Source organism: Seriola dumerili, unplaced genomic scaffold (genome assembly GCF_002260705.1).
Source record: "Seriola dumerili isolate Sdu_G_001 unplaced genomic scaffold, Sdu_1.0 BDQW01000273.1, whole genome shotgun sequence".
In the NCBI taxonomy this organism is placed as follows: Eukaryota; Metazoa; Chordata; class Actinopteri; order Carangiformes; family Carangidae; genus Seriola; species Seriola dumerili.
This window is the reverse complement of record NW_019174528.1, coordinates 1,183,099-1,208,674: the sequence shown is the minus strand read 5'-3', so window position 1 is coordinate 1,208,674 and position 25,576 is coordinate 1,183,099. Positions and strand designations below refer to the sequence as shown.

At 45.5% G+C, this 25,576-nt stretch overlaps 3 protein-coding genes across 4 annotated transcripts; 2 read left to right on the top strand and 1 right to left on the bottom strand.

The window, feature by feature from the left end:
* The first annotated feature begins 1,359 nt into the window (after positions 1 to 1,359).
* LOC111230597 (mothers against decapentaplegic homolog 4-like) lies at positions 1,360 to 11,165 on the top strand. Of its 2 annotated transcripts, none has more exons than XM_022757386.1 (13): positions 1,360 to 1,605; positions 3,080 to 3,155; positions 4,527 to 4,770; positions 5,585 to 5,759; positions 5,856 to 5,879; positions 6,924 to 7,136; positions 7,265 to 7,522; positions 7,683 to 7,784; positions 7,994 to 8,047; positions 8,779 to 8,962; positions 9,399 to 9,567; positions 9,750 to 9,888; positions 10,869 to 11,165. In XM_022757386.1, the coding sequence occupies exons 1-13, from the start codon at positions 1,602 to 1,604 to the stop codon at positions 11,078 to 11,080; spliced, it is 1,854 nt and encodes a 617-aa protein (XP_022613107.1). In that variant the 5' UTR covers positions 1,360 to 1,601; the 3' UTR covers positions 11,081 to 11,165. The 2 variants fall into 2 exon arrangements, with proteins under 2 accessions (XP_022613107.1, XP_022613106.1); XM_022757385.1 differs by having other exon boundaries at positions 7,265 to 7,537.
* Positions 11,166 to 15,430: 4,265 nt separating this feature from the next.
* Positions 15,431 to 19,260, top strand: pex11b (peroxisomal biogenesis factor 11 beta). Its single transcript, XM_022757331.1, has 4 exons — positions 15,431 to 15,660; positions 16,548 to 16,663; positions 16,742 to 16,943; positions 17,404 to 19,260. The coding sequence occupies exons 1-4, from the start codon at positions 15,605 to 15,607 to the stop codon at positions 17,807 to 17,809; spliced, it is 780 nt and encodes a 259-aa protein (XP_022613052.1). The 5' UTR covers positions 15,431 to 15,604; the 3' UTR covers positions 17,810 to 19,260.
* Positions 19,261 to 19,801: 541 nt separating this feature from the next.
* ilf2 (interleukin enhancer binding factor 2) lies at positions 19,802 to 24,682 on the bottom strand. The gene is made up of 14 exons (XM_022757330.1): positions 24,572 to 24,682; positions 24,056 to 24,115; positions 23,431 to 23,473; positions 22,864 to 22,968; positions 22,684 to 22,761; positions 22,392 to 22,494; positions 22,044 to 22,109; positions 21,803 to 21,919; positions 21,255 to 21,333; positions 21,068 to 21,155; positions 20,904 to 20,965; positions 20,698 to 20,812; positions 20,508 to 20,598; positions 19,802 to 19,953 (listed from the first exon to the last, which is right to left on the bottom strand). The coding sequence occupies exons 1-14, from the start codon at positions 24,574 to 24,576 to the stop codon at positions 19,802 to 19,804; spliced, it is 1,164 nt and encodes a 387-aa protein (XP_022613051.1). The 5' UTR covers positions 24,577 to 24,682.
* Positions 24,683 to 25,576: the final 894 nt, after the last annotated feature.

Below are 25,576 nucleotides of genomic sequence, written 5' to 3'. Positions count from 1 at the left end.
TTTTACGTTTGCAGTGTTACCTAATACATTTCCTAATCACTTTTTGAGTTTTAGTAATTTTGGATTAATTTTAGGGAAAGCAAGTTCTTTGTTGTGTGAGTTTAGTCAAAAGAAGTGCTTCATTTAAACCCAATTAAATATTCCTTGTTTATTTATTATTGGACAGTAAATTCTCCATGTTGAATAATGTACTTGCCCATAGACAGATCAGTTTTCCATGTTCAGATCTGCTGTGAACAGACCGAAACACTTTAAAGTTGTCATGTGTAACTGTTAATTGGAGGTTTACCAATGGAGCGCTCTCTCTAGTATTACCAGATGACGTAGTTATTTCCAGGACACATTTAAGAAGTTATTAGAAAATAATTAGGAAATAATGGACCTGTGGAATAAAGAGCTACCCTCTGGCTGTTGTGAGTGATACCTTCAAAAATCTTTAGCTGAAAGGGGAGGGATGCAAAACGTCTTATTTTATTCTGTCTGAGATTAATCTATCTTGTTTGATTAAAGTAGAACATGTGGAGGATGAGTGTCAATCTGAGGCTGTAACAGGCTGACCATGACCTCAGGAGAGCAGAGTGTTGCTCAAACAACTGTTACAGCTCGTGTGTGTGCGTGCGTGCGTGCGTGCGTGCGTGCGTGTGTGTGTGTGTGTGTGTGTGTGTGTGTCAGGCTTCTTTTACTAAACTTATGGGGTTCAAACTGCTCATTTAAATAAAAAAGAAGAAGCAGGATAAATAACATTTCATATTTCTGATATGAGTTTATTTTCAATTAAATCCTTTCACAATTCCTTGTTTTATTACATATATTGTCTGTATTAATTCATGATTATTTCATAATGTCTTATTCCAAAGTCCAAACTGCTGGACCCCACAAGAATAGATGGCTGTTTGATGGTTAACACCTGGTGCTAGGTTTTAAGGTAAGACTCAGTTTTAGTAGGTTGAGGTCAGGTTGAGGGTTGGAGTTTGTCACCCTGTTGTGATGGTTTTATGGTTAAGGTTAGAGCGACGGGCTAGAGAATGCATTATGTCATAATGTCCCCACGAATATAGTAAAACAAGGACCTGTGTGTGTGTGTGTGTGTGTGTGTGTGTGTGTGTGTGTTGGGGGGGGCGCTAATCTCAGCGGCGCCACCTTAAAAAAACAGTCTCGCGGACCTGTCAATCTAGGCGAACCAGACAGACCCTGGCTCGCGGCCCTGCTGTGAGAACCGCTTCGCGATTGGCCGAGGGCGGCAGTCCCCGTGAGAGCTGAGCGCCCATTGGCTGCAGCATGTCGAGACGCCGACGCGCACGACGTCTCCCCTCTATTGTTATTGTGGCGTGCGCGTGAGGAACGGGCAGGATGCACGAGGAGACACTGGGGCCGTTAGAAGGATAAAACAACAGAGAGACACTCGAACTGGCGCAGCGACACATCTGCGAAATAAACAGTAGCTGGTTCTGTCCGGGGAGAGCCGGACCCAGCGGCCGTGTGTACGCCGACACACAAGCTCATACAAAGGGCTACAAACAAACAGCAGCTCCGGTCAACACGGAGAGAGCTCGCGGAGCTCCCACGTCTTTCTGTCCAAGTTCCTCTCCCCGCTCCGGCTCATGTGTAAGTACCCGCCGCTCATCTCGACCGTTACTGTTTCCCGCTGTCTCCGGTGTCACGACCGGACCAAAGACCGGAGAGGCAGAGAGGGAGAGAGGGGAAGTCGCTCACATTAGCTTGTTGAATTGTTGTTTTTATGCTCTTCTTGCTGTCTCACTCTTTCCCCGTCACTGTTGCTGCGGGCCGGGTACTCCGTGTCCTCCTCTCCGGTCTCTCTCGGTTCAACTCGGAGCAGCCAGATAAATTAGAAATGTGCGGGTTCATTGTGTCAGCTGGTGCTCGGACATGCTGAGACAGCGGACTTCGTGACGCATGTTAACCGATATGGGATGTCAGTGAAGTGACTGTGGCCTGGCGCAGGTCGTATCGGGCAGACACAGGTAACAGACAACGTGGCTGTGTTTTCCTGCCACACTGATGGAAGTTTTCATCTGAAGCGTGGTGTCCTCCGGGTCTGGGCCTGTATGATGAGCAGCGTGTTACAGACGTGGACGGAAGGTGTGTCTGTGTGTTAGGGAGGGGACGTTACCTGTGACTGTCAGTGTACAGGCTGCTCACATGCTCCGTGACTCTATGATAAACAGCTGTGTTGAAGGGCATCTTACTAGGTACAGTATATTAAGTGGTTTGTGCAAATTTCAGTATTGAACTGTTCACATGTGCAATTTCAGAGATGCTTGTATGTTACATGTATGTTAGGCTGTTGCCTAGCAGCTAATCCATTAATTCACAGACTGTACTGTACATGTTTAAAGTAGGAATATCAAAATCAACATTTTATTTGTACAGCGCAATATCACAAATCCCAAACTTCCCTTAAGGGGACTCAAGTATTCCCATTTCAAATTATGTTATATACACCTTATAACATTATATCAGATACACCCTATAACATTACATCAGATACACCTTATAACATTATGTAGGATACACCTTATAACATTATATCAGATACACCTTATAGAATTATGTTTTTATATACCCTATAACATTATGTTAGATACACCTTATAACATTATGTAAGATACACCTTATAGAATTATACCAGATACACCTTGTAACATTATGTCTTACACCCTATTATTATGCTATAAGGCCTTGGAGACGACTAATTTATGGCAGGAGGTCTTTGTTCTGAGGGTGTGAAGTTTGAAAGATCTGGTTGTTGACCAGGCAGTGAGTGTCTAATGAAAGATGCTCATCACTTCAGTCTTTCAGCTGGACCAGTACCAGGGTCTTAGAGTCAGCGGGTCAGCCTCTGCCGTGCAGGACTAGACGATCTGTCCCCCACTGCTACAATACTTGATTGCTGGACTGAAGGTTTTGAATACCAAGCGTTTGCTCGTTATGTGTATTATTGTAGTATTACAACATGCACCATAGTAAAAGATCTGAGTACTTCTTCTCTCACCACTCTAACCACTGTTGGATTTGCACACTAAACTGGCATCCACTAATTCCTGGTCTCCGTCAACAGGGACTGATTCAGAGCTGGGCCATCACGATGCCAGTGAACTCTCTGGTCACTCATTGGCTGACCAACTTAATACCAGGTAAGCAAGACAGCAATACCAAGTGTTTTGCCTCTCATTGACTGTAATACCTTAAAAAAGACCAAAACTAACCCTTGTCAATAAGTCCTTTCTTCTACATTTCTGATTATCATATAGGATATTTATAGGAAATATATTTGGTTCTATTGGAATTTCACAGTCCTATTGGAAATATCTATTTTTCTGTTGGCTCTTACCTTACTAAAATTCATATTTTTTTTCTTTCCTCTCTATATGAATACCAGCAGGACGGTTTTTTACATTTATATAATTCTTCAAATTAACAAACACAATCAATCTTTGTTCACAATCAAACAATTGCAAAAAAAAACAGTGACAAGAATTTTTAAAACTGAATAAAATAAATTATATTTAACAAATATTAATATTACATGATATAATATTATAATTATTTAATCATTAAATTTAGAAAAAAAACCAAGGACAACAATTTTCAATAACGAATAAACAAATTACACTTAACAGGTATTACGAAATCATTTAATCATTGAATTTAGAAAAAAAAAGACAATTATTTTTAATACCAAATTAAAAGAAATTGCTTTAAAAAATATTTTTAATACCAAATTAAAAGAAATTGCTTTAAAAAATATTAATATTTTTAAATTATATATATATATATTACTGTATATATAAATAAATAAAATGTATTATTATTATTATTATTATAATAGCAAGGTGGCTAATATGCTAATGTGCCTTTTACACCACCACAGTGATCTTGGGTCTGACTGGGTACAGCAGCTGTCCTGGCTCCACAGCCCTGATCCCAGCCAGGTTTGAACAGGGCTGTTGACAGTCTGGCTGTGAGCTTCTATAATAATAAGTCATTATTTAATACAGCTTGGTGTGGTCCTATAGGCCCCTCAGCCAGCTCACATCAAGGTAAAGTAGTAATGTGACATACAGGAGGGGGAAGGTCCAGATAGGTACAGGTATGGACGGACATGCTGAGAACAGTTGACACTACAGTCTCAGGCCATCATCCTCCTCAGTAGAGAAAGATGTCCAGTTGTTATGGAAATATAGATGTTCACGTTTTTCTAACCTGCTGAGCATGTTCAGGACTTCACGTCTTAAAACTTGAGAGTAAAAGTTCACGAGAGTTTTTTCTTTTTCATCTCCTCACTTGCAGAGAAGGTAAAATCTTTAAATGTGAGTGTGTCCAGAATAAAACAGCTGGTGGTCTGAAACGCTCTAACCACAGGACAGGCGCCGTTCAGAGCTCAGGCCCTAATAATAACAATAATGATAATAATGATGATAATGATACAGACACAGGGAGTTCAGGGCCAGCATGAGTTTGCCACAGTGGATATTGACTTGAGTTGATCTTGTGTCCCGTGGCAGCAGCATCATGTCGGTGAACCCTCCGAGCAGCAGCGACGCCTGCCTCAGCATCGTCCACAGCCTCATGTGCCACCGGCAGGGCGGAGAGAACGAGGGCTTCGCCAAGCGCGCCATCGAGAGCCTGGTGAAGAAGCTGAAGGAGAAGAAGGACGAGCTGGACTCGCTCATCACCGCCATCACCACCAACGGCGTCCATCCCAGCAAGTGTGTGACCATCCAGAGGACACTGGACGGAAGGCTGCAGGTCAGTCGACCTCACATACACAGATTGTACTTTATGTGCATTACCTTCAGTTTAATTCTATTTTTAGAATCTGAAACTGCTCTCAGGTTGATCTGCGCGAGTGTCTTTTTACAGACCAGGACTCAGGGCCAGTTTGTGGAGTTCATATATTAGAATATTTGTATATTATATAAGATATGTTCATTTTATTTCATGGTATATCCAACCTGTGAACACACACGGTGATAGCACAACAAAAACACAACCCTGAAGCCTCCCACTGACGTCTCTCAATCCCTCCCTGTCAATGTGCTGATCAGGGTTTACGGGGGAACCTGGAGAATTCTGGTACACTTGTGTGTTTGGTTGGCTCTGTTCAGGTTGGTGTGAAAGTTGTCAATCAGACACGGGAAAGCAAAGAGTACATATCACATGATTTTGAGATATCAAGCTCTATAAACATCAAGTTCTGAAATTTAGTGGCGGATAGACTGTCACTGTTTGTTGTCGTGAGCCTGTTGAGCCAGATGCTGAAGTCTGGTCCTCTACGGGACTAAAGCTCAGCACCACGGACAGCACCGCTCCGTCAAGGTGTTTCAGAGATACTGACAACCTGAAAACAATATGGCTACAGCTCTGACTGTCACTGGCGTGGAGGAATAAAAATCATTAATAAATAATGATTTGTGTGGGGAGGGAATCACATGGAGTCACATGGAGTCCTGAAAACACTCATGGAGCCAGAAGGTGGTGACTCTAAACCAGGTGTCAGTGTGTGGTTAGACTCAGTGACCATGACAGATGGTGTTGTGATGAGCCTATGCTCTCTCCTCAGGTGGCGGGCAGGAAAGGCTTTCCTCATGTCATTTATGCACGGCTGTGGCGCTGGCCCGACCTCCACAAGAACGAACTCAAGCACGTCAAGTTCTGCCAGTACGCCTTTGACCTGAAGTATGACAACGTGTGTGTCAACCCCTACCATTACGAGAGGGTTGTGTCTCCCGGCATCGGTAGGTCGTCTTTAACAACCGTTCAGTGAAGTTCTACAAACTGTGATTCCTCATGTTCTGAGTTCTCTAATGTGTTCTCTCTGTCCTCTCTCACAGTTGGTCTCAGCCTTCAAAACACAGGTGAGTCCTCCACATCATGACCTCACTCAGGGTCAGGTTGACTGTCATGTTCTCACACATGTATAACACACACACACACACACACTCACGGACCTCAACATAATTTCAGCACAACAGTCTTTAGAGTGGGGCTGGGTGATCTGACCTATAAATATTGTCTTTGATATTTTCAGTATACTTCGATATTATGCTTTTGATACTTTTCGCTACAGAGACATAAGTTGTTACTCAGCAGTCTAAAAGACAAGTTGTGAGCTTGGCATCAAACCGCATCTCAGGACAGGTCGAGGCTAGCTGGTTAGCATGCTAATTTCAGTAGATATGTCTGAAATACAATAGATGGAGGTCTGGGTCATGACATCGTCACTGTGGCTCCTTCACACACTGTTGACAGTGTTAGTTCATTTTTTGAACATTTTAATCTAAAATTCTGGCCAGATCTGACACATTGCACCTTTAAAGTTGACATTGTGACAAAAGGCTGCAGTGCATGGTGGGAAGGACAGTTTAAAACCTGCTGAACAAACATGAATACATGCAGGATGGGCAGTGAATCTAGACTATTGATGGCTAGACTTAATGGACCTCACTATAAATAATCAATAATAGCTTTTTCATTATGTAGGTGATGTTGGATGATATTTGATGAACTAGAGAGGCTGTTTGATTCAGATCCTCTGATCTGACTGAGTTTGTTGTCACTTTAGAAGATGAGTGAGTCTATTCATTTATCTTTCCATGAGATTTTATCTCACGGATTGTAACGTAACCTAGCGTAGCGCAACATAACGTAACGTGACGTGACGTGACGTGACGTGACGTGACGTGACGTGACGTGACGTAACGTGATGACATCCAGAGATCAACTGACAGCTTTTTAAAATTGCTATATATTTAGAAGACTTATACATATTTTGATTTGTTGAGAGGGAGAGAGTGATTTTATACAAACTAAATGTTCTGCTGTTTTCATTGAGAGTCTGTGTGCGCTTGTAAATGACTGACAATATTCACATTTCTGACCTGACCTCCTGTGTCCTGCAGCAACACCAGGCGGCCTCATCAAAGAGGAATACATCCATGATTGTATACAGATGGACCTCCCCCCCGGCATGCCTCTATCTGACCACCAAGCGGCCCTGAAGCTGCCTCCTCCGGACCACTATGGCCAGCCCCTGCCTCCTCGACAGCTGTCCTCTGAGCCCCATGGACCCCCACCTGTCAGCAGATACACTAACCTGCCTGTATCACCCAAAGGTCAGCTCCAGAACTTTACGTAATGTAACATAATGTTACGTAAAGTATTGTACAGTAACGTAACATAACGTAACATCTGATCTAGATAGATAGAGCAGATCTGATGTGTTCCCTTGTTGTCCTCCCAGTGTCTGGCTCCGCCTCCATGATGCCACTGCAGGGCGCTCACAGCGACAGCCATCTCCAAACTGCATCTCCACAGGCTCAAGTCATGACCCCGGCTCCACGACCTCCGACTCCAACTCAACCTCCACCTCAGCAACAGGCTGCCCAGCAACCCTCACAGCCCCCCCACTCACAGCAGCCCTCCCTACCTCCTGCTCACTCACATGGACAGAACGGATACAGCAGCAATAAACACTCTCAGAGCCAGGCTGTCTTCCACAGTGAGTTCACACACAGTGAGTTAATGAACATATATAAAATTAATCAGAGAAACTATGTTCATTACCAAAAATAAAATAAAATAAAGATTAGATAGATGGATGGATAGATAGTTAGTTTTTTTGATGGACACTGATGGTTCTTTACTTTTCTGTAACACAGCAGTTTGGACAGGCAGCAGCACGGCCTCCTACACTCCCATTGGACCCCAGCAGAATGGGCGTGGTCACCAACAACCTCCCCTCCATCATCCAAACCACCACTGTAAGACACGCTTCAAAACCTGAAGATCTAATGTTGATGTCTGTCAGTTTAGAAAGTCTCTCACATTGTATTTACTTCAGTGCCTCACGGCTCTGTGGTGTTAATACATATATGGAAAATGTATTGATGAATCATAAATGCTCAGGAAACATGCACATCCCTCCAGAGGCTGAGCTCGTGGACTAATCTACACTCTCTGTGCTTTTCAGGGTCTCAGCATCATGGCTCCACCTCTTTCCCTCCTTCTGTGTCCAATCATCCAGGTTAGAGACTGTGTGTAACCAAGACACTGACACTGGTGCTACTGGTTTTAACCAGTGTTCTTGGACTTGAATTAAACTGGAATTGTTGATCTGAGTTCAGAGATGTGTTCATGAGCGTCAGTATTTACATCCTGGTCATCTGCAGGAACTCAGAGACACAAACACACGGATTCTCTGTCAGTATCATCAGAGGAAATGTTGCCTCCACAGTCAGAGTTGATCTGACACATTTATCTCTAAGAAGTGAAGATGTGCAACCACAACTTCCTTTTGGTTCTTCTGTGTTTTCTTTATTATTTGTAATGGAAGAGCTCATGTGATAACACGACCAGGACAAAGTCCTGTAACAGAGGACGCGGTAAATGCAGCCAAATGAACTTCAGTAATAAAAGAGAGGAGAGTGCAGTTACAGCCTGCAGTGTTTTTACAGTTTATGGATTGTTTATCTTGGCGACAGTTATCAGATATTTGCTCCATCTTTCTAAGAATCAGCTCTATTTTCAGTTTGTTTTCCAGCTGCACTGTGTTCACAGAGGCAGATAAAACTGTGACTTCAGTAAATCCAGTGGAACACACAGTCACCCTCTGTTACTGCATCTCGTCCTCTTATTTATGTCCATGTACCATGAGGACAGAGACGTTGCCCGCAAACATGACACGTACAGCTGTTGTGTTTGAGGGAGGCCGCGTCACGTCTGCAGAGTTTTGTTAACCGTCTGTTTTCACTGCAGGACCAGAGTTCTGGTGTTCGATCTCCTACTTTGAAATGGACGTTCAGGTGGGCGAGATGTTCAAGGTGCCCTCCAGCTGCCCCGTGGTGACCGTGGATGGCTACGTCGACCCGTCAGGAGGCGATCGCTTCTGCCTCGGCCAGCTCAGTAACGTCCACCGCACAGACGCCAGTGAGAGAGCCAGGTGAGTGGATGGAGACAGACACTCCTCTGCTGTATCTCTATAATGGATTTATAGATATTTCTATGTATAAGTAGTAAAGAGAAACACCTTATTTAATCCGTATACATTATACAGTCAACAACACCTCTCTACTGCATCACTGCTTATCGGTTAGGACGCTGTGCCCTAAATACTGGGGATAAGAAAATAACAGTAAGACTCCAAAAGCTACAAGACTGAGACTGTGTCAGCACGACAGACTCAAAGGTCTGTCCAGTTAAAATCTTAACGATACCCATCCCTACTTGTAGCTGGTCTGAGGCCTCTCAAAAAAGACAGTCACCTTTCACTCCACACCTGCACACGTTTCTCTTCAAAACACAACCAAGTGAAATCTTTTGTTTCTCACTTTTGACCATAGACCAAGTGCTTGTCCTGATGTCTCCTGTGTGTTCAGGTTACACATAGGTAAAGGTGTGCAGCTGGAGTGTCGTGGTGAAGGTGACGTGTGGATGCGCTGCATGAGCGACCACGCTGTGTTTGTACAGAGCTACTACCTGGACAGAGAGGCGGGCCGAGCTCCAGGTGACGCTGTACACAAGATCTACCCTGGAGCCTACATCAAGGTCTGGATCCAGCTCTCGCTCTCTCACACACAAACACCAGGGGGCAGCGTTGAGCCCAACTTCCATTTGAAATTAGCTCTTTTTTTAGCTGCAGTAACAGACTGAAGTATGAACTGTTGTGTTGTGAAGAGTGACGCTGCCTGTCCAGCTGTTGTAATTCCAGCTGTTTGTGCGTTGATCAGGTGTTTGACCTGCGACAGTGCCACAGACAGATGCAGCAGCAGGCGGCGACGGCTCAGGCTGCAGCTGCTGCACAGGCCGCCGCTGTGGCGGGAAACATTCCTGGTCCGGGCAGCGTCGGAGGCATCGCTCCTGCAGTCAGTAAGTACTGTTCAAACTTCATTAAAATACAAAATCCTCTTCTTGACCCGTTCACCAACACTGAGCTCTCACAACATCCAGTTGCCAGTGGTTTCCAGATGTTGCCACTCAGGCTACAAACTGTGAGGAAACCTGCAGATGCTGCTCAGAGCTGAAGAAGTCCAAACTCACACTGTGTTTTCTGACAAAGGCCAGTGATCAGCGGTCACAGACAGAGCTCTGCAGCATCTGCATTACAGTGTGTACTAGCATTATCATAGAAACCATGACAACCAATGTAATTAAACTTCATTATTAACGAGTCGCAATCGCAATAATTAACGCAAATTTAGCCAATCCCTGTGAAGTCTGCGTGACCTTGCATTTTTGTCCAATCACTGCAACTTTGATCAAAAATCATCACAGTTTCTCGCGAGTTGAACCAATCGTATCAGGCCCTGCACAAATTACTGAAGATGAAAAGAGAAAACATCCTTTCATTCATCCTTCACTCTCACTCCCTTATAAATTGATAAATTCATGAAGTTATAAAGATCAGCTCTACCTGTGATTCAGACACAACAGAGGAGCAGAGTCTCTTCTTCTTTTTCCCTATAAGATTTGTGAAGACTGGGTCACCACCTGCACTGACCTGGAACAAGTTGCCTTACATTTTTAATGAATTAGACAAAAGCAGAGAAAAAAACTTCTAAAAACATCACAACTTTTTAAGGAAAGCTTCCGTGAAATCAGGTTTTTCAGCCGCAACAGTCCAAGAAAAGCCTGTGAACCTTCGGAGCGACTGAATAACCGGACGATATAAATGTATATAATTTATGATTCTTAATACTTGTTTATACTTACATACAAAATAACTGATCTAACCAACATTAAGATTAATCCGGTCAAACTAATGTGTCTGTGATCATGTGATCATGTCAGACATGTATGTGTGGTCTGTGTGGATCAGCTGTCAGTGGGTCTGTCACCTGTGATTTCAGGTCTGTCTGCGGCGGCCGGGATCGGCGTGGACGACCTCAGGCGACTGTGCATCCTGCGGCTCAGCTTCGTGAAGGGCTGGGGGCCGGACTACCCCCGGCAGAGCATCAAACACACCCCCTGCTGGGTGGAGGTCCACCTGCACCGCGCCCTGCAGCTTCTGGATGAGGTGTTGCACACTATGCCACTGGCAGACCCAGGACCTGCTAACTGAAGACCAAGACCACGTTCAGATTGTGATCTGGATTCTGTGAACGTGCACACACACGTTTGTTTCTGCTTCAGGCCAAATATGTAAATGATAAAGTAAATCAATCAGAAACACACAGAAACAACAACATATGATGCTCGTAACAATCAGTGCGCACACACACACACACACACACACACACACACACACACACACACACATACCCACACTGAAACCAAAAGGTCTGTAGCCACGCAGACAGGAAGTGCTGATGTCTGGGATATTTCTAAGGCTTTACTCTCCAGTCTGGACTCAGAGAGACCGGATTCTGGATTCTGGATTCTGGACTCTGGATTCTGGACTCTGGACTGGACTCTGGAGAGCTTCATCCATGCTCCGACCAGTTCGTCTGCACTATACAAATGCAGGGACGCGTGTCAGAAATCCACTTCCCTACATTTATTTTAGGAGTGTTCTGCACATTCACTCATGGACTACACACACACACACACACACACACACACACACACACACACACACACACACACACACACACACACGTACATGAGCGTGTTCTCCAGGAGTCGACAACTCTCCAGACAGAAAACTGAGTCCTGCTGGTTCAGCAGGACTGATGTGTGGATTCAGGAACCAGTGTTATGTGAGTCATCTGTGCTTGTGCTGCTCTTCACTGTATCAAACTGTCAGCTCTGACGGCGCTCAGCTCAAACTCTTATTTTTCTACCAAACGGCTAAAAAGCCAAAAACATTTAGCTTTAAAGTAGTGTTGTTGTTCTCTGTGACAGTGCTACCCTGTCTGTAACCAAAGCCAGAATACCTCATAACTACACGGTCACAGTTTAGTTTCCCACCTGAGCCCCAGGCAGAGAGGCTGAGGTCAGAGGTCAGAGGTCAGGTGCACAGACAGTTGTACAGCAGGATGGACGTGAAAAACACCAGACCACCTGAGCATGTGATACCTGTGCCTTCCTCTGGTCTCACCAGTGAGGAAACCAGCAGTTGATCTGAGCGAGTTGTGTCCAGGAAGTCNCCGGGGAGACTGATGGCGCCCCCCCCCCCCCCCCAGAGTTCAGGAATCAGAGGCTTGACCTAACACAGCGTCAGCATCTGTCTCTCCCTTTTACACAGATCCAGTTGACTGGGACTGTGACTACCTCCACTGCAGGCTTATTGCCAGGATGACAGTGCACCCCCCCGAACCCCCCACCCCTCCCCCAGGCTGTGTAGAGGAGGCTACTGCTCAGTCTGATGACATCAGAGCAGCTGCTGCTGTAGGAGTCATCCTACATGGTGCTAAAGGTTCAAGCTGTTTCCTCTTAATTAGATTAAATTAGACAAATGAACAGATTAATTAGTTAATAATAAAGTAAAAACTGAAATTAAAATAAAAATGGAATCAAAGAAGATTAAATGATAAATTACATTTCATGTTGTGATTATTTAATCACACTTCATGAACTGTCAGAGAAACAAAGGTCACATGACCTGCCGCAGCTGACTGAGTGCAAGTCTGTGGACTCCTCGACTCTTCTGGACTCCTCTGGACTCCTCTGGACTCCTCGACTCTTCTGGACTCTTCTGGACTCCTCTGGACTCTTCTGGACTCCTTGACTCTTCTGGACTCCTCGACTCTTCTGGACTCCTCTGGACTCCTGGACTCCTCTGGACAGTGTGGCACTGCCTACACTCCAGAAAAGGCCCGTTCAGTGTCAGACGGTTGAACCCGGACTGTGCTGGTTGAGACATGTAGTGTGACTCTGTCAGGAAACCTCCATCGTCTGACTCAGCTGCTTTACAAAGATCATTAACATATGCATATTTGTGATTCGTGCCTTTTGTTGTGGACAGTAGACGCGCCGACACTGGACTGAAGACAGACAGTCTGTCTCTCTACACATGACGTTGATGTTGCACATTGTGGTTTGGTTTTCAGCTGGTTCCCTCAGGAATCTGGACTCATCAGACTCATCCTACCTGAGTAGTGTTGTTTATCGCCTTAGTCTTTGTGAGTGTAAAATATGAATGAGTACGCTTGGCACTATCTTAACCTTCGCATGGACGACACAAGTAGATGTCACATTTATCTGTTCCCCTCTGCCCGTATTCAGGGAAGTGTTCGAGTAGGCTTTCTCAGATAATTAGCAAATTCATCCTCATCATCCTCATCGTCATCATCATATGATCCCGATCTCTCTACAATCAGATCACTCTTCATCACGTCACCTCCATGTGTCCAGAGATGCTTCGCAGTCAGAGCCTGTGTGTCGCCAGCTTCATTTTATCAGGTCACAGTTTGAGTCAGGGGGGGGGTTCAAGTGAGGGAGTTGGTCCCAGGCTGGTGTTACCTGTGAGCTGCGGAGCACCTGATCTCGTGTCTCAGGGCCTCCTCACATTTGGTACTCACTCACTCACTCACTCACTCACTCACTCACAGACATTCTGGGACTAGATTACAGTAGCAATAAGTGGAATTAATTAATTGGACCCACCCAGGTAGATTAAGACCTTAATCTTACATCAGAACTGTATTTCACTCTTTTCAAACTATTTTTTGTCCAAACACCTGTTGGAGCTGCTGCTGCAGTGACTGAGTGAGGACCAGAGGAATGTGAGGCGTTTAGGGCACATCGGTAAATTGTAGCTACATAAAATAACCTGGGTTACACTCTCCTCCTCTAAACTGCACGATTCTCTGCACATCGGTCACACTGCACCCCCCCACCCCACACACACACACACACACACACACACACACACACACACACACACACACACACATACACACACACTGAACTGTCATACACCACAAAGTCAAAGACAGAAGTTTCTGACCAATCGGATTCTTTGACAGCAGCTGCATGTGATCACAGTGTTAATGATCATTACAATAGTTGTAGATTCAGTTCACACGTCCTCACTTGGACTTTAAAGGTCCCTACCATCACACAGTGTTGCATTGTGGGTAGAGCCTCAGTTGTAATAATCAGGCTCCCAGCTGCACAGAGGCCTGGATCAAGTCTTTCTCTTACACAATGAGGAGTGGAGGGTGTGTTGAAAAATGACATCCTGTGGAACTACAACGTTCAGAACCGGTTTGGATCAAATATCCCGACATTTGATTTATTTATTTTTATACGTCTCAGTGTGAAACATTTCTGGATCAGATTTCATCCCACACTAAAACCACTGATGATGCATTTATCATCCCACTCTGTTGTTAATGAGAGACAACAGAAACACGTCATCACACTCATCAACATTCAACAGCTTTATTCTGACACTTCAACTATAATGAAACTATGTAGTAAAGAACTGAATTTGGCTACTTTAGAATATTGTTATTTTTATTTTGTAGTTATTTTATTGTAAAGATGTGCTGCTCTTGTAATGTTGACTGGATATTAAAGTAAAATCAACTAATGGCATTGTGATATTTATACAGACTTTGTAATGTCATGTCAGAGACACCCACCCATCTCAACACACACACACACACACACACACACACACACACACACACACACACACACACACAAAGTGACCTCAAACTTATGAAACTACAAACATTGAACTAATCAGGTGAAGTCATACGTCTTCATCAATAAAAGCTTTCCTCATGAAGTCTACAGTTAATCAGTGTAAGAGTTGATTTGTGTAACAGGCCACTGTCACACAAACACACACACACACACACACACACACACACACACCATTCTACATCCTAACACCGTGAAGACAGGATCCCCTGAGAGGAGACGTCACCTGTGGCAGCAGCGAAGACCCTGGACTGATGTGACGTAGATCCACCCTAAGGTGGACGACAGCATTAAAGACACAGACACACCTGTCCTGAGGTGAACAGAGAAGACGGACACAGCCTAAAACACAAGGTACAGTCACCACCTGTACTGCTGGGCCCAGACTGAGTCCCAAAACAAACCAAATAAAAATACCACAGAAGAAGAGGGTTGACAGGGAGTACAGGGACATCTCAGAAGTTAAGAGTTAAATATCTGAATAATAAATGTAAACCCCAATCCATCTGTGACAAGGTTTATTGTTAAGTCGATAAATGTTCATGACTGTCAAAATGACATAAAAAACCCTTCTGAGGTTGACATGATTTTTTTATGTTAAGTCAACGATTTTTTAGTTAATTTTACTTAAATCTATAAAGCTGATATGGCCTAGTTCGTCTAATTTTATGTTATTAAAACACACAAGAAGGAGAAGAAGAAGAAGAAGGAAAACGAAGAGAAGACGAAGCTTCACACTCCGTACAGCAGGGGGCGCCGTGCAGCCGTCACGCCGCTTTGTGACCCGCCATTAACCCCAGAAGAAGAGGGGGAGGAGGCGGATATCCTGTCCGGACATGGCGGACCAGTGGTGGGATTAAAAGTGTCTTCAGAACCAGTTTAGCGACCTTAGCTCCAGGGCTGCTAACCAGTGCTAGCACACAGGTTAACAGCTAGTTAACCGCTGGTTAACGTCAGCGACCGAGCAGCCGTCACAGAACCAGGAGCCAGAATGGACTCGTGGGTTCGATTTAACGCCCAGAGCCAGGCCAAGGAGCGAATCATCAGGTAACCTCATAGACCGGATCTGTGGGTCTGGGTCTGAGCCGGACTACACGTCACTTCAACCGAACCACCCAGACGGCGAAGGGCCCGTGTCGCACCTGGGTTACCACGGAAACGGCTCGTCTCAGACCGGGGGGGGGGGGGGGGTAACTCGAGATAACATCAGTCTGGATACAGTGGTTCTTGAAAGCTTGTTGTCATAGCAACAAGTCCTCGAACCCGAACTTGTACGGGTGCGGCTCATTGGGCTGGATCAGAGGGAACCACAAACAGACTGACAGCTGATGTGGTTCAGGTTCCAAGTTCTAGATGTGGACCTGTGTGTTCCAGATGTGAACAGGTTCCAGGTGTGAACAGGTTCCAGATGTGAACAGGTTCCAGGTGTGAACAAGTTCCAGATGTGAACAGGTTCTAGATGTGAACAGGTTCTAGATGTGAACAAGTTCCAGATGTGAACAGGTTCCAGATGTGAACAGGTTCCAGGTGTGAACAGGTTCCAGGTGTGAACAGGTTCCAGATGTGAACAAGTTCCAGATGTGAACAGGTTCCAGGTGTGAACAGGTTCCAGATGTGAACAGGTTCCAGATGTGAACAAGTTCCAGATGTGAACAGGTTCTACATGTGAACAGGTTCTAGATGTGAACAAGTTCCAGATGTGAACAGGTTCCAGATGTGAACAGGTTCCAGGTGTGAACAGGTTCCAGGTGTGAACAGGTTCCAGATGTGAACAGGTTCCAGATGTGAACAGGTTCAGCTGAAGAAACAGCTGAGAGACACTTTTTTGTTTTTATTGTTTATTGTGACGGAGACACTGATGATGTACTGTGTTTGTTTGTCTACCTGTCTCCCACCTGTCTCCCTCCTCTTCATGACTCTCTGTTGTCTCACAGGGCGGCTCAGTACGCCTGCACCCTGCTGGGCTACACGCTGCAGAGGGGCGGGGCGGCGGCTGACCTCCTCCCAACCGTCCGTCAGCTGGAAGCACACCTGAGCCTGACCAGGAAGTGTGAGTGAAGCCGCCACTTTGACTCGTTCTCCCGATGCTAAAGCTGAGGTGTGTGACCTGTGTGTGTGTGTCCTGTAGTGCTGCGTCTGGGAAACTCAGTGGAGGCGCTGGAGGCCGCCAAGAGGGCGATCCACCTGTCTGACAGCGTGCTGAGACTCTGCCTGACCATCAGCCACCTCAACAGAGCCATGTACTTCGCCTGTGACAACGTCCTGTGGGCGGGAAAAACTGGACTTATCTCCAAACTGGACCAGCACAAATGGAGTCAGAGGTCTTTCAGGTGAGAAGCATCATGTGACCTGGCACTGAGCTCTAGGTTCAGAGTACAGTGACCTAGTTTCTTTATTTTTATTTTCAAATATGTTTCATTGAGCCAAAGAGCTCGTTTTCAGAAAAGAAAAGAATCACTAAATCATATTAATACACATCCATAATAAACATTTATAAAAACTTATGACAGTATGAGGAATGTCCTCGGATTTGAACAAGTGAAAGAAAATAAATAAAGAAATAAAAACAAATGAATTAGCAGACAAGTACATTTATTTACACAAAGTGAAAATTGATAGAAATAAATGTATATATGTGTTAAATAATAAGGGAGAAAAGATGAATCTGAATCTAAGAGTAGAAGCTCCGGTGAGGGAGTCCAGGGGGGGCAGCTGCTGGTTCTGCTGGTCAGAGTGAACATGTTCACCTGAGTGTCTCACCTGATCCACCTGTGTGTCTGAACTCTGCAGGTACTACCTCTTCTCTCTGATCCTCAACCTGACTCGAGATGTGTACGAGCTCCGCCTCCTCATGGAAAGTGAAGCACGCTACAGAGCCGCCAAGTCCCCGCCCTCCCCCTACCCCGGCACCGCCCTGCCCGAGGACCAGCTGTCCTCCCCAACCACTCCGGCCGGTGCTGCCGTGCCCGTCATGGCGGTGTGGCTCCGCAGACAGCTCCACCTGCTGGTGACGGTGCTGTACAGCAACCCGCCGCTGCTCCTGGACCTGCTGAAGAACAGCTGTGACATCTTCATCCCTCTGGACCGGCTGCAGATTTACCCCACAGGACAGGGCTTCGTTGGGGCCTGCGGCCTGGCCTCCTCAGTCCTGTCTCTCCTCACCATGGTCCACCCCTGGCTCAAACTCAAGCCGTGACCCCCCCCACCCTTTCCAGAGACCACGATCTAACAGGGTTAACACACTGACCGCTCCGCGACAGCAGCAGGGGATCCAGATCCTTCAGACCTGTCCCAAAATAAGTGACAGGGTCCCTCCATGAGGATACGGACCCCTGAGGACCTTCTTCTGCTCTGCTTCACTCACTGCTGAACCCCCAGCCTCGGCACCACCTGTGACACTCAGACGTGGGTGAGGGTGTGAGCTCCACTGCGGTGTGCGACCACTGAAAGACCTGAAGTCTGACTGTTGACAGGAAGCAGATGATGACTGTTATGTTGACATGGAAACGGGTGACTGTGAGGAACCTTTGTGTCTTTTCCACCTGCTCTTACTGCGTGTGTTCCTGTCGTTAGCATATCCTGTGCTAATAGCTAATAGCTAAATGTCCAAATAATAGTGTGTGAGATGGGGAGACTCGGGTCCACTGCACCCTGCAGGGTGCTGGTCCAGAGCGTGTAGCCTCTTTAGATCCTGCTTACCTTTCCACTGTCATTTTATACCTGAGTGAATTAGTCGCTCGCATCATCCGTTGTCATGGTAACCCATTGTTTTAGTGGTCACTTGAAACTCTCCCCAACATCAGCAGTCTGCTGCAAAGTCAGAATAAAGTCACTTTGCCTCAGAACTGTGTCTCTGATCTGGTCCAACTAAAACCAGTCCTCACCTTCTGACCCTCCACCCTGTCAGGTCACAAACACCTGTTCGCTTCCCACAGGTGTGGTTTGATACAGAGCATCAGTGTCTCAAACTTTTTCAGACCAAGGTCCATTAATCACTAAAAGCAGCTAATGAATTTCCCCTAAGGGATAAATAAAGTATATATCTGTCTAAGCTAGTGTCACTGTGCAGGTCAGGAAAATGTTCAGTACCAGTCCAGTTGCGGAACAATTTGTTGGTGTAGTCAAATAAATGATGAAATAAAAAAATCATACATCATCTGTTGTTGCTAATTTAACTAACATGGCGCTCGTGGAACTGTTGTATAAAGTAATATCACACTGAGGTCGTGATGTTCTGAATATGATGATTGACGGTTAATAGAGAACCTGTAAAGCGGAGTGATACATGTAGTTAACGTATTCAGTGCATCACTCCCTCTGTGTGATATTAACACTTTCTGTTGATTGACCCGGTCTCAATGCTCCGCTCCGTGATCTTGTCCGTGTTTTATAGTGAACAGGCTGCTAATAACTGACGTGCAGCTCAAACCCAGAGCAGGCTAACTGTTAGCTTCACCCACATTTAACATGTCAAATGTCACACTGATCATCTTTGACTAAATCATGAAGCTAACTGTCGAAGCTACGTGAGGAGACAGGTTCAACAACAATGTAAAAACAGCCAAATCATAAAGACCTAATACTGTTTGAATTTACTTATGAGTTGATTTAATATTGAAAACAACTCCAATAAAATACTGACGACCAGCCTGTGTCTGTGTGTGTGTGTGTGTGTGTGTGTGTGTGTGTCCTCTGACAAACAACGACAGCAGTTAAATTTAAAAAAAAAAAACCCAAAACTTTACTGTAAATGTAACAAAGACAAAATACAAACAGAACAAGGGAAAGTAAAAACGTGACAATAAAACTGAGTCCAGTCCTTTTCTGACTCGTCAGGGATCTGTCCAGGACACCCTCTTCAAAAACAACCAGCACCCACTGTGGAGAGAACGAACACACACACACACACGGAGTTGGGGATGGTACTACTACTTTTATCGATACCACTAATCAATCCGGTGCTTTCATGCTTCTCTTATTGGGACTTTTGCATTTTGTAAGAGAAAAAAAACAAATGAACAATATTAACGTTGCTTATTTTCCTCACATGCACTCGATTAACATGAACCCGTTTCAGTACCATCCCTACTGGGAGTGGTGTAAAATATGAGTTGCTGAACGTGTGTGTGTGTGTGTTGGTGGTTGAGGATCCAACCTCAGCTCATCATCATCATCATCCTCATCATCATCACTCCTGGGTCTCCATGCTCTCATCCTCTCCATCTCCTCCCTCCTCCAGAGCTTCGTCTTCCTCCTCCTTCCTCTCTGGAGGTTTCTCGTAGGCCTTCTCTGAGGGCGTCACGATCACACCGTCCCACGTGGACATCTCTGTTGCCAGGTCTGGAACGACAGATTATTACAGGAGTCACTCCCTGTGTGTACGTTGTGTTATCAGTGCGTCAGGTGATCTGTCAGAGCGACAGGTGTGACACCTGGGAGAAACATGTCTCCTGATCCCCCGACAGCTGCTTTATGTCTAAATGTCTAATTGATGCTTCAAACACGTGGTTCAGTCTCATTTCTATCAATCACTGATCTACATAAACCTGTACATGCTTTTACTGATTCTGTCAGTCAGGCTTCGCTCCACCGTCTTCAGCTGGTACAAAATAATGCTGCTTGTCTGATTACCTGAACTAACAGGTACAGTCACATGACTCTGGTGCTCGCCTCCCTTCACTGGCTTCCTGTTAGATTTTGGATTGATTTAAAAAAACGTTATTACTGACTTTTAAAGCCTTAAATGTTGATTTGACACTTTATGATGCTCACTTTGGATTTTTCTTTTATCTAGTTTTACTTTTCTTGTAAAGCACTTTGTAACTTTGTTAAGAAAAGTTCTATATTAATACAGTTATTATTATTAATGTATGAAAACAATGACATCATCTTACAGCTGGCGTCTCCCTCCAGGCCGAGGATCTTCCTGTAGCCTCCGTGGGACAGCACCCTGACCAGCGTCTGAGCTGTGAAACACACCATGTCCTACACAGACACACAAACATTAGCACACACTCAGACCTGCTCCCTGAACCAGCTGCAGTACAGGACCAGGACCAGGACCAGGACCAGGACCAGACCTACCTGCTGCTCCAGAGTCATGACTGTGTGCACTCTGAAGTTCCCGCTCTCGCAGGGGTCGGTGATGCCCACAGAGCCGGGCAGGAAGAGACCAGCAGCCAGCATCTGCAGGCAGCGCCTTCAAAACAAGAGTCCAACACAAAGCTCAGACACAGAGTCTCATCAGAGGAGACTGAACAGCACGAGACCTGAGGAGAGCGGGAACCAACCTGTAGGCCACGTTCAGGGACAGCGGCTGCCTGGACGGGTTGTTCATCACTGCAGAGTGTCCCTGAAACACAACACACACCGCTCACTGACCCACAACACCGGCCAGGGAGAACATGAGGTCACACTCTTGTGTTCCTTACTCTGGTCTCATGTCAGGACTCACCAGCAGGTCCAGGATCCAGGGAGTGAGGGGTTCAAAACCAGGGAAGCGCAGCCTCAGGTCCTTCAAGAGGCGGATCAGCACTTTGACCCTGAAGACGACATAAAACAAACAACAAGACAGATGAGTGTTGGTGCCGGTGTCAGTGAAGGACTCAGCTGTGGTGACAGGAAACAGAAGACGTCCTCACGTGGACTGAGAGGCGTTCTCCTCAAACCAGCGGGCGTGGCGGATGGCGGCGAGGGCGCTCTGCAGCACCTTGATGTCCACTGAAGAAAACACAAAAATGAAATGACCCCGGTGTCTCCAGCTCCAACCTCCACACCTGAGCCGCTCTCTGGACTGTGACTCACTGAGGCGCTGAACCTTTTAACCTCTGCGCACTTTGATCAGTCACAACAGGTGAGGTCAAGTGAGGTCGGGTGCCGACATGTCTGGACTCCCATGAGGGAAATCTGGTCAAGACTGAATCAGATTTGTGGGCTGTGAAAACTTATTAAAGTTTCTGGGGCTGGTCACACAAAACACCTTAAGTTAAGATTTAAGAAGTCTGAGTTAAGGTTTCCTTAAAATGTTTACTGAAGTATTTAAGGATTTCTCCTTATCTTAGTCTTATATTTAAGGTCAGTTAAACTGCTTAACCTTAGACCTTAACTAACTCCCTCAGCTACAGAGAAATAAAACCTTAAATGTTTAGTAGAAAACTTGTGTAGAGTGTGTGTGTGTGTGTGTTCCTACGGTGCAGCTCTGGGTCCAGCTTGCGTAGGTTGGGAGGGACGGTGGTGATGAGGATCTTGACAGTGGCGTCAGCTGAACTGATCTCAAAGCCCGTCTCATTGGTCAACATGGACAGCACTGAAACCGACACACACACACACACACACACACACACACACACACACACACACACAGTCAGCTGCTGTCTGACAGTGGAATTACACTCCACTGTTCAACTTAAACACGTCTGAGAACACGTTACCTTCAGTTGGATCCTGTGTACGAAGCGTCTCCACTACTTTGTTGCCCAGAGCAGCAACTGCCTCCACTGTCAAAGGAAGAATCATCACTGTGAATAAACTTCTCACATCAGAATAAGTTCAATGAGAACAACAACAACAACAACCACCCTGTTTCTGTGGCAGCAGATTATTAGTCCTCACTTCTCTAATGTTACTGATCTGAAAACAGGTAGTTTCCCAAATTAAATACAAATTGTGCCAGTTCATCAGAGGTCACAACAAACATCTCAAAGACTCGGGTGATAACAAGCAGCAGCAGTTTTCATTCAGCCTGTTACAGGTGACGGCACTTCCTGGTGATGACTCACATGTTGGGAGGATCTTCAGGATCACAACCAGGTCAGCGACATTGTGTCCTGTTGTCATGGTACCCTTCTTGTAAGAGCCCACCTGACGCACCTCTTCAATTTGCTATGAGGAGACACAGGTACAACACTGTTCAAATGTCATGTGGTGACACGATGAACCGGGTTAATGACAGATGTGACCAGATGTGACCGTTTAAACTGAATGATCCACTTATTACACTGATGATGATCCGACCAGGGAGCTGACTGATCATGCTACTTACAGTGTGCAGTACCATGGTAACTGACTCACCACTTCAAAGTTCCCAGGAGCGACGATCAGGTTGTCAATGACATTATTGATCTTCGTGACCAGGGACAAGATGGAGGACTAAGGCAGGAAGAGAGCAGTAAACAAGGTTTCTGTCAGCAAGTGTAAAGAACAGAGTGTGATGAGAGACCGGTGCGGCGTCGGTGCAGGTCTGGGACTGACCTGCTCTGCGGGGGTGGGGCTCAGGTCCTGGTTTCTCTTCAGCAGACACTCACTGAAAGCGGTCTCATCAGGTGCAGGCTTCACTCTGGGGAAGGCCATCTCACACTGGGGAAAACAACAGTCTGCTTCAGTACTCACACCCATGCTGTTCTATGCTATGCTATGCTATGCTAGCTGTGGCAGTTTCATTAGGTGGTGGTGGTCTCAACATAACTCACAGGAAAACTAAGGTACCTGAACACCCCGTGAGAAACGTCTCACCTGGCTGCAGTGATGTCCAGGTGAAGTCCAGGAGCCGTATTCACAAAACATCCTCAGGCTAAAACTTTCTCCTCACTGCCACTGAAAATAATGTGTGTGTGCACAAACACACTTCACCCGAGCAGATTTCAGAGCACTGCAGGTAACAGATCCTCTGAATACGACTCCTGGACACTGTGACATCACTTTTGGGTGTGGCTACAGGTGCAACAGTGCCAAACTACACCCAACCACATCTAGCAGTGATGGTGGCTGCAGTCAAGAGCTGAAACAGACTGCAGGAGGCAGTGAAACACCTTTACTCACCACATAAAAATCAAATGGGATGTGTGGGACAAACGGTCGGTACCTGAACAGGAGTGAAGAGCAGAGAAACAGTTTGTAGTTTCGTAATAACAACATCAACAGTCATCATAGAAGAATATCTGATGTTCACTCCACACCACAAGTTCTGGGACAGTTACATGTTTTGTTCTTCAGACTGAGCTTCAACATATTCAGTTTGAAATTAAATAATGGAGACTACAGCTTTAATGTGAGCAGGTTCACATCAGAGCTGCAGTTTAGTTCTTCTAAAGTGCCTGGACACTCAGCTGCTACATGTCTGTGTTGTTTCCATGTTAGCTCATGTTAGCTCTTCCTTATTCTGATGTTTGATGTGAACATCATGTGAATCTACAGGGTTTTATCTACCGCTACTTCATGATTAGCTGATTGAACTTGTACATGTGTTCCTAATAAAGTGCTCAGTGAGTGTGTCTAGCAGTGATTCGTTCAACTGAAAACAGCTGTGGATGATCTGAGATGAGCAGAAACCAGGACTCTGGAGTCTTGGAGGACTGCGATGACCCTCACACACTGTAACTGGGCTTTTGAGTCATGACGCGTTAATGAAGAGACAGAGAAGCAGCAGCTCGGAGGCTGAACTCACCCCTGGACCAGTCCGCCGCGGGACCCGAAGCGGCCTCCCCGGCCCCTGCCGCGGTCCCCTCTAGACACAAACACAGCAACATGTGGAGACTCAGAAATAGAGCTTTTAACCATTTGATTTCGCTGCAAAGCGAACAGGAAAGCTATGTGGCTAAGCTAACGTAACGCTGCTGAGCTTCTCGGCTCCCGTACAGACAACAGTGGGGGTCCATTCATTCTCTTGGCCAGGCGTTGCTAGCTTAACATTACCCTGCCAGACAATGGCTAAATGAGCTACACGAGGGTAACAGACCCCCGGTGCTTCAGAGGTGACAACGTGAACATGCTTAACATCTGGATGAAGGATGAATTGTGAATTCTCTACCCAGCTAACTTGTTAGCCTGTGGGCAGCGTTCAAACAATACACGCAGCTAGCTTCTTAGCACAGGAGCTAACATCAGCTGACGTAAACACTTCTCATACAGATCTGTTACAAACACCGTGCGTGTAATGTTCGGCGTGTTGAAGGATAATTACCTCATTGCGTACGACGTTTTGACAATTTACAGTGAAGATATAAGGAGAACTGTTGACCGTCCCTCAGTGGACCTGCTGCTGCTGCTGCTACTTCTTCTTCTGTGGTGCTACCGGCGGCTATCAGAAGCTCTACCGCCACCTACTGCCCCGCAGCGTGTACTGCAGACATGTCCGTTATTTTCTTTGGGTTTTTACGGCAGTTGGCATCTATTATGTTGCATTACTGCCCCCTCCTGGCGTTACTCATCCATTACAACCTTGTAATTACTCTGGTTGTTTCCAAAAACCTAAAAAACCTGAATGTATATTTACTTCCATCCACTGTGTCGTCACTTCTTTAAACTTTGTCTCCACTTGTCACAGATATGTCAGACTGGTCTGTACTGTTGGTTCAGTCATAGATCAGTCTAATGTTAGTCAGACTGTTTCACAAAAATTAAGACTCATTTTAAGCCAAAAACACATGCACTGCACATATGGGCATTAGGACCAGAAGACACCAACTTCGCTTTTAAATGCAGAAGACAAAAAGTTAATAATGGTAAGTGTAATGAAGTTTAATTAAAAATGTTACTCATTACTGTATTGTGAACAGCTGCCTAAAAGGACCTGGTTTTCCCTGCAGTAGAAAGTTCATTCCAACAGCTGTATAATTATGTGTTTTCAATGGGAAGCCAGAACCCACCTCAGGCCAGTGCCGCACCTTATGGTCCCCCACAACCAGCAAGACATGCCAAGTCATTGGCACCCCATTCCTGTATGGGTTCAAATAAGGGTCAAAATGATTTTGAGCTTGTAAAGTGATGTTCACAAGTAATTCCAACCTTTGTAAACCTGTAAAATAAATCTGCTTGAGAAATTCAGGTTTGTGTATGTGAAACAATTGCACTTGTGTCAAAGAGATTTGTATTTGTTGAAAGTCTGAATCAAAACTGAACAAATGATCAGTGTTGAGAATACAGTTGTGAATGAAGGTGCAGGTGAACTTCACTGTCACAAGTTTGC

What these genes read in the sequence shown, in the direction of transcription:
- LOC111230597 (XM_022757385.1), top strand. An exon ending in CACTGGACGGAAGGCTGCAG is followed by an intron (nt 4,771 to 5,584) that starts GTCAGTCGACCT and finishes CTCTCTCCTCAG; the next exon opens with GTGGCGGGCAGGAAAGGCTT. An exon ending in AGGCATCGCTCCTGCAGTCA is followed by an intron (nt 9,889 to 10,868) that starts GTAAGTACTGTT and finishes CTGTGATTTCAG; the next exon opens with GTCTGTCTGCGGCGGCCGGG.
- pex11b (XM_022757331.1), top strand. Translation starts at nt 15,605, where the DNA reads ATGGACTCGTGGGTTCGATTTAACGCCCAGAGCCAGGCCAAGGAGCGA. An exon ending in GCCAAGGAGCGAATCATCAG is followed by an intron (nt 15,661 to 16,547) that starts GTAACCTCATAG and finishes GTTGTCTCACAG; the next exon opens with GGCGGCTCAGTACGCCTGCA. An exon ending in TGGAGTCAGAGGTCTTTCAG is followed by an intron (nt 16,944 to 17,403) that starts GTGAGAAGCATC and finishes TGAACTCTGCAG; the next exon opens with GTACTACCTCTTCTCTCTGA.
- ilf2 (XM_022757330.1), bottom strand. An exon ending in TCCCATTTGATTTTTATGTG is followed by an intron (nt 22,969 to 23,430) that starts GTGAGTAAAGGT and finishes TGTTTTCCCCAG; the next exon opens with TGTGAGATGGCCTTCCCCAG. An exon ending in GCCCCACCCCCGCAGAGCAG is followed by an intron (nt 22,762 to 22,863) that starts GTCAGTCCCAGA and finishes TTCCTGCCTTAG; the next exon opens with TCCTCCATCTTGTCCCTGGT.